At 40.9% G+C, this 12,112-nt stretch overlaps 2 protein-coding genes across 2 annotated transcripts in view; both read left to right on the forward strand.

The window, feature by feature from the left end:
* Window positions 1-7,146, forward strand: part of Pir (pirin) — a 91,447-nt gene extending 84,301 nt beyond the window's left edge. The window contains exons 9-10 of the mRNA XM_041639993.1: window positions 3,021-3,087; window positions 6,815-7,146. Coding sequence (XP_041495927.1) covers window positions 3,021-3,087; window positions 6,815-6,930 — 183 coding nt within the window. The 3' untranslated portion in view covers window positions 6,931-7,146. The remainder of the gene's footprint in view (window positions 1-3,020; window positions 3,088-6,814) is intronic.
* An 861-nt stretch (window positions 7,147-8,007) lies between these two features.
* The window catches only part of Vegfd (vascular endothelial growth factor D), a 39,633-nt gene continuing 35,528 nt past the window's right edge, over window positions 8,008-12,112 (forward strand). Inside the window, 1 exon segment of the mRNA XM_041640003.1 lies at window positions 8,008-8,304. Coding sequence (XP_041495937.1) covers window positions 8,140-8,304 — 165 coding nt within the window. The 5' untranslated portion in view covers window positions 8,008-8,139.

Raw genomic sequence — 12,112 nt, forward strand, 5'->3', positions numbered from 1 at the left:
AGAGCTGACATGCATTTTTCATGTGTGAAGAAGTAATTAAAACATCCACCAAGTGTGTATGAAATGCTACTGCACCTGAGCTATAAGGAATAGTAGAGGAAGACTTTTGAAGACATATCCTTTTAAACATGCTCCCACAGCAACTGTAAAAAAAAAAAGACTTGAAGAACCCATTCTACCATGCATCTATACTTAATTTGCTTTTATTATTATTATATTTAGTTTTTTTTTTGAGACAAGGTTTCTCTGACTATCCTAGACTCATTCTGTCAACCAGGCTGGCCTTAAACTCACAGAGATCTACCTGCCTCTACTTCTCAAGTGCTGGGATTAAAGGAGTGTGCCACCGCTGCCTGACTATTAATTTACTTTTAGTTGAAGCCAAAAAGATAAACATATTTCAGACCTCTCAAATATTGCAGCTTTTATTAAATTTACAGTAGAAAGGGTTAAGTATCAATTTTGTTGAATCCAGTGGTAAATCTTCTGAGACTAGGCATTGGAATGATTTCAAGTTAGAGAGCTTTGTATTAGTAGAAGCACATAAATATTTTATCTAATTTAAGATAATAGAGCTTTGCATCAGTAGAAATGTGTAAATATTTGGTATAATTTAAGATAGTGTTATATATTTGGAAAGATGCTATGTTAGTAGAATTTGAGTGAAGTTTTAGAAAATTTAGTTTTTCAAGTATATAGTAATTGGTTTTTTATTATTATTTGATTGAAAATTAGACAGGCCTGAGAGAAAACTGGGGGGAAATATGCAATGCTTGATTATCTATTTGTAAGAAAGCACTTCAGTACCTAGAGGGTTAAAATAGCAAGTTCCTGGCTTCTGGTCATCATGCTGGTTGGTCCCTCTGCTGGCTTCTCCAGATGTCCCACGTGCCTAGGAGGTTGGAGGCTGGGCTTCGCTGGAGCGGTTGTTTGTGGACGCCTCAGTGCCTCAGTTCTCCTATAGCTGGCCTCCCTATTTGGCTAGCTCAGGATGTCTGTTCATATGGCCCTCCACAGGAAGACTGACAAGTAGGAGGTGCTAGGGAACTGAGGATGTAAAAACAGAAATTTTTGAAACCAGAGGAGCCACCGATCCAGTAGGTCTAGAAAGTAAAGCATATGCAGTCACTAAAGGGAGGCCACGATGGGGAAGCTGATGGAGAAGTCTGGAGTTCTGTGGCCAGCAGTCTGAAAACGGGGTACCTAGGTTAGAAGGTTAGCAATCAGGAAGAACTAGAAATGGCATGGGACAGAATGAGGACAAGATGGAACCTACCAGCACCCCAGACTGTCATTTACTACGAACCGACATAGCACTGCAAAAACACAGCATGGTAGTTACTTTAAAATGTTCAATTTTTTTATAATGAGATGAGCATATGATTTTAAATCAGAAATGCCTTATTATAAAAACAATTCTCCAAACATTATACCCACATACAGGCATACATTTTATATTTTTATTTTTGTATGTATTTTATCTTAAATGTGTGAGGCATATTTCATATTACTTTAATAAATGGCAAGACAATGAAGTCTTGTTTTGTGATTTGTATAAATATTATCGTCATTTAAAAATTATATTGTTGGGCAGGGCTCATCGGTTAAAATCACTGACTTCACTTCAGAAGGACCCAGGTTAGATACCTACATGGCAGCTGTATAAGCAGTCATGGGGTATCCAACACCCTCTTCTAGCCTCTTTGGGCTCTAGACACACATGTGGTACAGACATCCACGGAGACAAAAGACCGATACACATTAAATAAATAAATAAATTTAAAAATTTATATTGTTGCCGAAGAGGTGGAAAGAATGTAAGAGCCAGAGGTAGTGGAGGCCTACAAGGTAACAGTAGTTTCAGACACCACAGGGTTGATGTGCACATATGAACTCACGGAGACTGAGACAGCACTCACATAACCTGTACAAGTTTCAGCTGGACAAATCCCAACATGGTAAGGGGAACATGGGCACAAAGTCTCACCACTAACCAAGAATCTTTGCAGTTGATAGCTACGGAAAGAGGAAAATAAAGTTTTCTTCAATGCAGTGATGCTGGGTATTTCAACCACACTCTAGGCCAGGCCCCATGCTCAGGATTGTTGACCAACACAAAATGGACTCCGTGTGTGTGTGTGTGTGTGTGTGTGTGTGTGTGTGTGTGTGTGTATGATGTCTGTAGTATGTGTATGTCTGCATGCTTTTGGGGGTGGTTTGATTTTTTTTAGAGAAAAAAGAACTTGTAGTTGTATAGGTAGGGAGAAGGATGTGGGGGAGGGGAAAGATTGTCAAAATATATTGTATGAAAAAAAATTTTAAAATAAAAAGGAAAGGTAATACAATTTTTAAATATTGCATTTAGCAAAAATGATTTTGTTAATGAGAAAGGAGGTAGTTCATTAAGATAGGTTGTTATGAAGATGTCTCTGTTAATGAAGGCCATAACTTTGGGGCTGAGGAGATGGCTCACTGAGTGAAATGTCCAAGTAACAAGAATGAGGACTGCTTCTGGTTCCCCAAGCAGCCTTATAAAAGGCCGGGTGTGACAGCACACATCTGTAACTCCACATGAGAGGTAAGCCAGACAGGCAGATCCCTGGAGTGTGGTGCTAGGCAGTCTAGGCAAGGGGTGAGCTCTGGTTTCAGTAACACACCTGGTTTCCAAAACTGAGGTGGAGGAAGACACTTGACAAAGACCTCTGGCCTCCACATGCGTGGTCCTACACACACACACACACACACACACACACACACACACACACACACAGAAGATTGGAACTACAATTTTCCTTCTTTAATTACAGATGTTAATATATTGGTAACCTGGACTTAGTGCTGAATTCTAGCTGCTGTGATACTAACCATCCTAAGGAACAGACATTCCCATATCAAGGACTTCAGAGAACATGTTTCTGTAGCACCATCTACTTAACTTCTATGTTAGCTATAACTTGTGTCCAATTTGACATTCAAAAATAGATGTGTTCACTATTTGATGCTTTCTTTGATTATTTTAGGACCCCCAAAGAAGCCATTTTGTCTTAATTGCTGGGGAGCCATTAAGAGAACCAGTTGTCCAACATGGTAAGTCCAAAATGATGATGGTTTTCCTGGCTGACATTTTTTTCCTTTGATATGTGTGTGTTCGGGGGGATTTCAACTTGAAGGGAAAAGAAAAACTTCATTGTCCACTAGGGACTTGAATATCATTTAACCAAAGTAGCAGTGATTTCAATAGTGTTTTGTGTTGCTTTAACAGAATACGTGAGACTGAGTAATCTTTAAAGAAAGGAAATTTATTTTGACAGACATCACTGGAGACTTGGAATTCCAACGTGTGTGTGTGTGTGTGTGTGTGTGTGTGTGTGTGTAGGGCCTCATGTTGTTTCAACTCGACAGAAAGTAGAAATGGGTATATGCTTGAGAGACAAAACTTGAGGGGTGGATATGCTTCATAACATTCTGCCGCTGTGGTAATAAAACCAGTCTCTCCCCACACCAAAAAATTAATCCAGCCCCACAAGAGTGAGAACTCACCCACTGGAAAAGTTATTACCTCATCTTCATGACCCGGTCACCTTTTAATGGCTCCACCTCCCCATATGGCCAAGGACAATCAGATCTTAATATGAATTGTGGAGGGGAAAATCAGTATGCAAATCATAGCCAACACGGCCCTTGTAACCTATTATATTTTTAGTGAAAAATATGAGCCTCTTAGGAATAATACTTCTTTGAAAATTTCTGTAATAGTTTAAGCCATTCTTAGTTGAATTACGAAATGAAGAGAGTTGGGCTGGAAAGATGGCTCAGCAACACATGCTGCACTCACAGAGAACTCAAACTTAGTTCCCAGCGCCAGAAGATCTAACGTCCTCTTCTGGCCTCCTTGGGCATCTGCACGTATGTGTGCGCACATGCACGCACACACACACTCACACTTAAAGAATAAAATAAATATTTTTTTTTCAAGAAAAGGAAAGAATTAATTATTGTATGGAAGAGGTAATGCTGTGGTTGGAGCCCGAAAATGCTGGCATCGGGACAAAACCACTTTGGATCTTGATGTCCTTATATCACTGACATTTGATTAAATAAGAAACATCTAAAAGCACCAAGAACCCAACTTGTTATTTATACCTTTGTCTGCTAAACATACTGTACAGTTCTCTAATTATTAAATTGGACATGATTTAAGATCTCATTGTATTCCACTACTTGGCATGATTTCCAAGGTATACACAATGATCTCAGATAAGCCCCAGCTAGTCATAAATTTAAGTAACACTGAATATTTTAAAAAATAATATTGTTTTTCTTCTAGCAGTAATTTCGAAGGGATATTAAATCATAATCCCCTAGCTTGTGATCTCTCATGTTAATTTTGCGCACTTCCTTTTGTCATGACTGAAGAAAATGGTTCTTTGGTAAAGAAAGCTACAAACAAATGGCGTAGGGTCTTCAGCTAGTTATAGGCTGGAATTGGGGTAGGAAAAACATGTTTGCGATGAAAACCTTTTATGTTAGGTCCTTTCCTCCATAGCAGTCCTGCGAAACAAGAGCCCAGTTGAACGAGGATGACACAGCAAACTGGAAGGCTGGATGTATGCAAATCCTCTTCCAGTGCCTCCTAGGCGAGACACTAGGGATGCTTGTAAAAACAAGTTCACATTCATAGGCCCAAGTAGACGTATGTCTCTTGGACTGTCAGTGACTAATAGACAGAGCATTTTGTTTGGTTTGCTTAATTTGCTTTTCTTTTTACATTTTTTTTAACTTTTCATGCTCAAGGGCAACCCCAAACATCCTGAGAGTATTTGGGGACTGGTTGTGATTTGTGACTTCTTAACGCCCTTATGTTAACTCAGTTAACGCCCTTAACTGAGTGTTCTTAATGATGACGTTAGGCAAAGACGTCACAACATGTTGGATTAGCAAACAACAGTAACTCTGGTGGAGTTATGTCCCTCCTCCAAATGAGAAAAAAATGCTGATATTTCATTTTCTTAACATACATGTTCATGCCATTTGCTATTTGCTAAGTATTGCTCAGAGTGTTTTTCAAATGTGAATTTATTTAGTTTTCAAAGCAACCCTGAAAACTTGACAGGGCTGGCAAGGGAATGACAAAAAGACACATGGACACACATACAGAAAGCTGGAATTGGGGGCCTGAACTTGACCTGATGGAGATCTACCTACGGTACACCGACCTAGAACCTCAGCGAGTTCATTCTCTACAGCACAGGAGGAGGTGGCTCGTCTCTGTGGCAGAGGCACAGTCTCAGGTGGCAGTCATCACGAATGGGGAAGTTGTGGTTGTTAGTTTTTGCATACACTGCAGCGTCCTCACACAAATTGGAGAAAGACTTGCCCATTTCCTGAGCCTGACTTTGAGGAAGATTTTGCCCATTCCCATGAGTCGGAAACATGGGTCCTGATCAATAATATACCTTCACTCAGTGCATCCGCCTTTCCCTATAATGTCTTAGGTGACCTAAGGACAGTTTATTAAACTGAGAGGTATGGGATGGTGTCAAAAATAGAATATAGAAATGTACTATGGAAAAAGAGTTGAGGTATGAGCGTGGTGGGGCTCTGCCTGGGGAAACCATAGGGAATTATTATGGATCAAGTCATTCCTTGAGCCCAGTCAGTATTTAATCTGCTTGACTCACAAAACCTAAAGTATACATTCCCTGGCCCTTTGCTGAGTGAAAAATTGGTTGACCCTAAGAAATAAATTATTAAAAAGTGCTGCTTGACTTGAAGTTTATTAATAAAATGTATTAACGTTGTGGTACTGGTAGTCCTTGGCAAGAGAATGGCCACACTAGCATGATGCATCTTTTGGGAAGGTGGGTGAATAAGAAATTATGGTCAAAATGAAAACTAACTCAGTAGAAACGTAAAAAGAAGCATTTACAGGAAGATGAAAAATGCCTTTAATTGCAAGCACATGGTAGTGACTCGTGTCAGGAAGGAGAAACCAGCCAAACTTCAAAACTTGACCTCATCTGTGCTTGCTATAGGGTACATGGCGGTATCTTCTGGGGAACTGCAAAAGAACTGTTAATGTACAAGCTGTTCAGAAGCAATTAAACCCCCTGTTGGCTGCCATGCAGATGCTGCGAGTTTTCAAAACAGACTTAGAACCATGTCATAAATGCACAGCCCCACCCACAGTTTAGGCAGACGTCAAAACCATGCTCTAATCTAGGTGATTCATAAGCCCAGGCTGGTTCAGTTCCTGACGTCAGTTCGTGTTGTACAAATAACAACTACAAAGACTGCGATTCTGATCCTACTGCACGCACTGGCTTTGTGGGAGCCTAGGCAGTTTGGATGCTCAACTTACTAGATCTGGATGGAGGTGGGAGTTCCTTGGACTTCCCACAGGACAGGGAACCCTGATTGCTTTTCGGGCTGAGGAGGGGGGGACTCAATTGGGGGAGGCGGAGGGAAATGGGAGGCGGTGGCGGGGAAGAGACAGCAATCTTTAATAAATAAATAAATTAAATAAAAAAAAGACTGCGATGAATAAAGGGATTGCTTTCACTGGCAAGGACCCTGCCATGAGCAGTGGGACCTGACTGTGTTTCTCTACGTTTGGTCTGTGAAATAATTTCTTAGCATATACAGTTCTAGCGACTGCAGTCCTGTAGGACAGAGCGCTATGGAAAGAGGCTGCGGCTGCCGAGCTATGCCTAGACTGTGTTTCAAGCGAGGAGCTATAGTACTACACACCGCTTCCAGTGGTAGAAGAAAATGTCATCACCCAGAACTTTGTAAACATCTCTTTCTTGCCTAGGTCCGTTTGTGATGAATACCAATGAAGAAATTTCTGAGGCCATTCTTGATTTCAGGAATGCAAAAAATGGTTTTGAGGGGGCCAAAACCTGGAAGTCAAAGATTGGAAACCAATGAAGAGCTGGAATTCTGCTGTTTGGATGGACTGACCATTCAGTATATTCAATTTCCAAAGCTGGCTTAGCTGGTGTCACTAAAGAATTTCACATTAAGTCGGGCGGTGGTGGCGCACGCCTTTAATCCCAGCACTTGGGAGGCAGAGGCAGAGGCAGAGGCAGGTGGGTCTCTGTTGAGTCTGAGGCCAGCCTGGTCTACAGGCAAGTTACAGGACAGGCAGGGTTATACAGAAAAAAACCTGTCTTGAAAACCCCAAAATAAAACAAAGAATTCCACATTAAAATAAAAAGATGTTTTTTGTAGTGAATCATCAGAATGCATTATATATATATGTATGAAATTGTCAAAGAGCAGATTTAACTATTTTAAGAAGTTAAAAGTAAAAAAAAATAGTAGTAATGCATGCAAATAATTCTAATTGTTGCTTCTTTAAAAACCAATGTTATTCATTTCAATGGAAATTATTGGGCTCCTATTAAAAACAATTGCTTATGTACATGTGCTTTTTATATGTGAGAAGATGCCCTTTTATCCTGTGGTCTTTGGGATTTTCTTAGAGCATTTTTATGGCTTTCTATGTCACTGGCAGCAGCTATGTGAGCATCTGAAGCTGTCCTCCTGCAGTTCAGCTGCCATCCCAGCCATCACAACTGTGCTCCGGGTTTCATGTTACAGGTTATCTGCTTTCGAAAACACAGCAGCCCTGACCATATGAGTCAGCTTTGAAAACTGCCCTGCTATTGCTAGGGACACAGCAGGACTCCGGCCAAGACTTCCCCTCAATTTTCTGCCAAAGTCTGTGTCAGATGTAAGACACATGCTCCTGCACGCTTCCTTGAAGACTGGGAAATGTCAGAATCCATCGTTAGGTTCCAGCCTGCTGTAGCCGCAAGTGTCGGTGGTCACACCACCTCCTTATAAAGCAGCTAGAACCTAGGGCATAGGGTGGAGATTTTTTTCTTTCTTTTGGCTTTCTGGACATGAAATGACTGGAGAGTGATTTCTAGCATAAAGTGGAAGCCAGGGCCACCTCCTGATTATTTTTGCAGCAGGAACTTTTAAAAGGTTTTTTTTTTTTTGCATCTTTCTCCCATACTAAGATTGTGTGTGGCAGGGGGTGTCCCTTGACTAACTCAAGTCGTTTTGATTGCAACTGATCATGTGATTTTCCATGTGAAGTTTTGGGGTTTCGAACTTTGCTTCTGGAGAATGCATTTGCCCCACTTTTCAGGAGCTGCCTGGTGTCAAGTGCTTAGTCATCAGTGGCCCTTTAAAATATCCAAAATGTATAGAGAGTGGACAGTGGTGAATGTTCTCATGATGTCCTACGTGTACCTGGTGCAGGGCTTCAATAGTGACCATGGACCAGTGAAGGTAGGTGAGCTCGATTTTTCATAATGTTTCTTTGTGTTGGTTTTCACAGAAAAAGTCCTTTGCTCTCACTGTTGTTGAAGTAATATAAAAGCCCAGCCTACACTGAGCTTGCGTGTATTAGTGACTGCTTTATTTCTTAGGCTTAATAATTTTTTCCATGAGAGTATGAAAATGTACATGTGTGTGAGAATGTGTACGATGGTGTTTTATGTATTGTATGTGATTGGAATGGGACTAAAACACGAGCATTCTGGAAACCTTTGGCATGGAAATGCTTGCTCCCGTTTGTGCCTGCTGGTGGCACAGTGGCTTGATTTCTGGTGAAGCTGTGATTTGCTTTTATGACATACACACAATTTTGTGGGCTATTGATTTTTAGGTTGGTTGTGAGCAGCAAGCTTGAGTAATTTCTTCTGTAAATTGAAAAACACAGTGCTATTTGTGGATGCTTTCTGTCTGGTTCTGCAAATTAGCAATTGCTACCATCCAGTAGGAAAAAAAAAATGTTTTCTTAGAGTCTATTTTTGGTTTTGTGCTTCTGCTTTTGAAAATGTGTCTAAAATTAAGCAGTTAGCAGATCTTTGGCTCTATGAACAAGCATCAAGGACAGCCCAAGAAACTGAGAATGGTGCAGAGAGGGTGGACTAGGTAGGGTGCTACCGATTGCCAAAACAGCATTGTCACTTGGTGGTTTGTATTTTCAAAGCCTTTTTATTTTTGAAAAGGACTCGGATGTAATTATTTTGATTGGAGTGCTACTAAATCATGGCTGATTTAGAAATTTCTGGCTATGACCAGACAGAAATCAGATGTGGGCTTGAATTTTGTGGCACGCATTTTCAATAGGGGGGCATATCGCCCCCCAGGGGGGAAAATTAATTCATAAGGATGTGAACTAGTTTATAGAAAGCCACATATGCTTGTGGTCCATATCCAGATAGTAAATCTACACCCAAGTTTCATAGGACAAGACTAAAGGGCTCCTGGCACTGGAATCTATGTACAGTTTTTACCCTGCCACCTATACTCAAAAGTAAATTTCCTTCACAATCCCAGAGAACCTAGACAACAATAAGGATCCTAAGAGAGACTTACATAGATCTAATCGACATGGGAAGTAGAAAAAGGCAAGATCTCCTGAGTAAACTGGGAGCATGGAGACCATGGGAGAGGGTTGAAGGGGAAGGGAGGGGAGCAGAGAAAAAAATGTAGAGCTCAATACAAATCAATAAAAAAGTAAATGTCCTTTCACCTCTAGCCTGAGATGGAGATCCACATCAAGGCTGGTGGCAGTCAGGGCGAGCTGAGGACAGTCCTTTCTGCCATGTAATCTGGGAGTTGCAAAACTTGAACGGTGCAGTCTGCTAGGCAAGAAACCTTTCTACCCCAATACAACAGTGTTTGACATTTTCCTTAACACTAGTCTTCAACCCTGTCCCCAGTGAAGTTTCCAGTGTTTGGAATTTACTCTTTTGTAGACACAGCTACCACAGACTCCTCCCTGGGTCCCAGGCACAGTAAAGTTTTACACCCTTTGAATCTACTTCTCCCATCTAACCTCCTTGAATGGGCAATGGAAGAAAGGGGCTGAGTTTTTATGTGACAGAAAATATGCCCTAACTAATGGCTGATGTGCAGCCCGTGTTTACTATCGTGCCTCTCAATGTTTCTCTTACATGCCCTACTTTCCCTTTGAACAGTGAAGCTACATGGAGTGAACTTACAGCCACTCAGCCCCCAGCTAAATGAGATTGTTTCTTATATGAAGGAAAGTGTTGCCTGTAGTCAGATACAAGTTTGGGGATACACATGACTGGGTGCTGAAACATAATAGCGTACATCATTCGGTTTATATAGTCTCTTCCCCTCCCCACCTCCTTAAAAGGAAACAAAATCAAAGAAATCTTTTGTTGTCATTGTTATTTTATTTTGTTTTTTGAGATAAAGTTTCTCGTTGTTAACAGCTCTGGCTGTCCTGGAACTTGCTTTGTAGACCCGGCTGACCTCAAACTCACAGAGATCCACCTGCCTCTGCCTCCTGAGTGCTGGGATTAAAGGCGTGTGCCAGCACTGCCTGGCTAGAAATCTATTTCTTAACACTGATGTTTTCTTGTTTAAATTAAAATTTAGCATAAAAACATATTCAGAGTAGTAATGGTTTAGGGCCCTGGTGCTAGATTGGTTTTAGATGTAAGAACATATCATTCATCATTCAAATACATCATGTTCCCCCTTGGTTCTGAGTCTATGAGAACAGGCTTTTCTCACTCACCCATTTCTCACCACATCTGTTCCAGAATGGCTATGATGCCAAATCTGCTTCCAGGTTGCTCCCTTCCCCTGGTCTAAACTTTACTTCCTAGCTTAGAGAATTGTCGTATTTTTTTTCAGCTTAGACAGGCAGTGACTATGTGCCCTTCTATGACTCTGTGGCCATTTTTCCCACTATAAGCATGCAAATGGCTCCTACCACCTAGGACAACTGTGCCTAATGGCATTCGGGTGAAGACATCCTAATCTCACTAGTCCTGCAGCTTATGCACAGCGTACACTCGGAAAACTAGCTGTTTGGGGTCAACAAGACTCACAACATGTGCACTAAGAACATCTTTACAGCAATCTTAACATTCTCTTTGCCAAACAAGGACCTGGGGAGATGGCTCAGTGCTTAGGAGCACTTGTTGCTCTTACAACAGCCCCAAGTTCAGTTCCCAGTGGCTTCAAACCATCTATAACGCCAGTTCCAGGGGATCCTATGCCTTCTGACCTCAGGGACACCAGGCACACGTGTGGTCCGTACATACACATACATACATTTAGAAAAAAATACCCCGATACATAAGCAAATCTTTAAAATTATTTTCACTGAAACAATCAGATTGCTGACTAGGTGTGGGATTTAGTTCAGGTTCTATTCTCTCAAGCTTTTTATGCACTTGAGATGAGCCGAGATAGTTTCCCAAGGTATGCAGTCCACAAGGGTGTATGTTATAGATCTAGTTTGTACCCTTTAGACACAGTAAATGATCATCGATAGCTTTATGCTCCTGCCATTCACCGAGGCCTTCTAGCCAGCATGATTTCTGACTGATCTAATAAATACTTGTCACCAGGTATGTTGGGTGTTATTGTAACTAGATGAGGTTAGCTTCTGTACATCGTTTCCATGGTGCTCTGAAGACCTGTCAGTATAGTAATAGGGAACAATTCTAGGTCATGGTAGCTTTCAGAACTCTTTTAAAAGCATTTCTTCGTCAGCTTTTCTCTATACTAGCTTTTTAGGCACCATGCTTGTAATGTCTATAGAAAAAGGGTATTGCTAGATGTAGGACTCAGTCATTCAGTGCTACGTAAGATTGGAATAGGTGTCAAATCCACATGGCTCACAGGGCTTCATCACCTTCATGACATTTGCCTTCTCTTGAAATTGTCTAAAAGTAACTTGCATGGAAAAGACTGATGGGCATCTTTCATCTTTAATTGCAGAAAACAAACCCATTCCTCCTACCCACCCCATTCTCACACACAAAGTCATATACTGGAGAGTTTCCTGGCTTTGTTGTTAGTCAGATGAGCCAGTGAGCTCTTGCCCAATTTTTCTGTCTCAACATGAATTCAGTTTTTGCTTTTATGTTATTCTAAGATATTGTGGTACCCAAGATACCATAGAACTCTCCCTGCTTGCATCCTGTGTACAATGCTTCCTTGTATGACTCATTTTTAATTGAAAAATCCTGACTTTATGCCTGTGAATAAATTGTTGCTACAAACATGTCACAAAGATAACTTGTGAAATAAAAATAAAGTA

Source organism: Microtus oregoni, unplaced genomic scaffold, assembly GCF_018167655.1.
Source record: "Microtus oregoni isolate MIOR12 unplaced genomic scaffold, Mior012 000061F_ref0000440, whole genome shotgun sequence".
NCBI lineage: Eukaryota > Metazoa > Chordata > Mammalia > Rodentia > Cricetidae > Microtus > Microtus oregoni.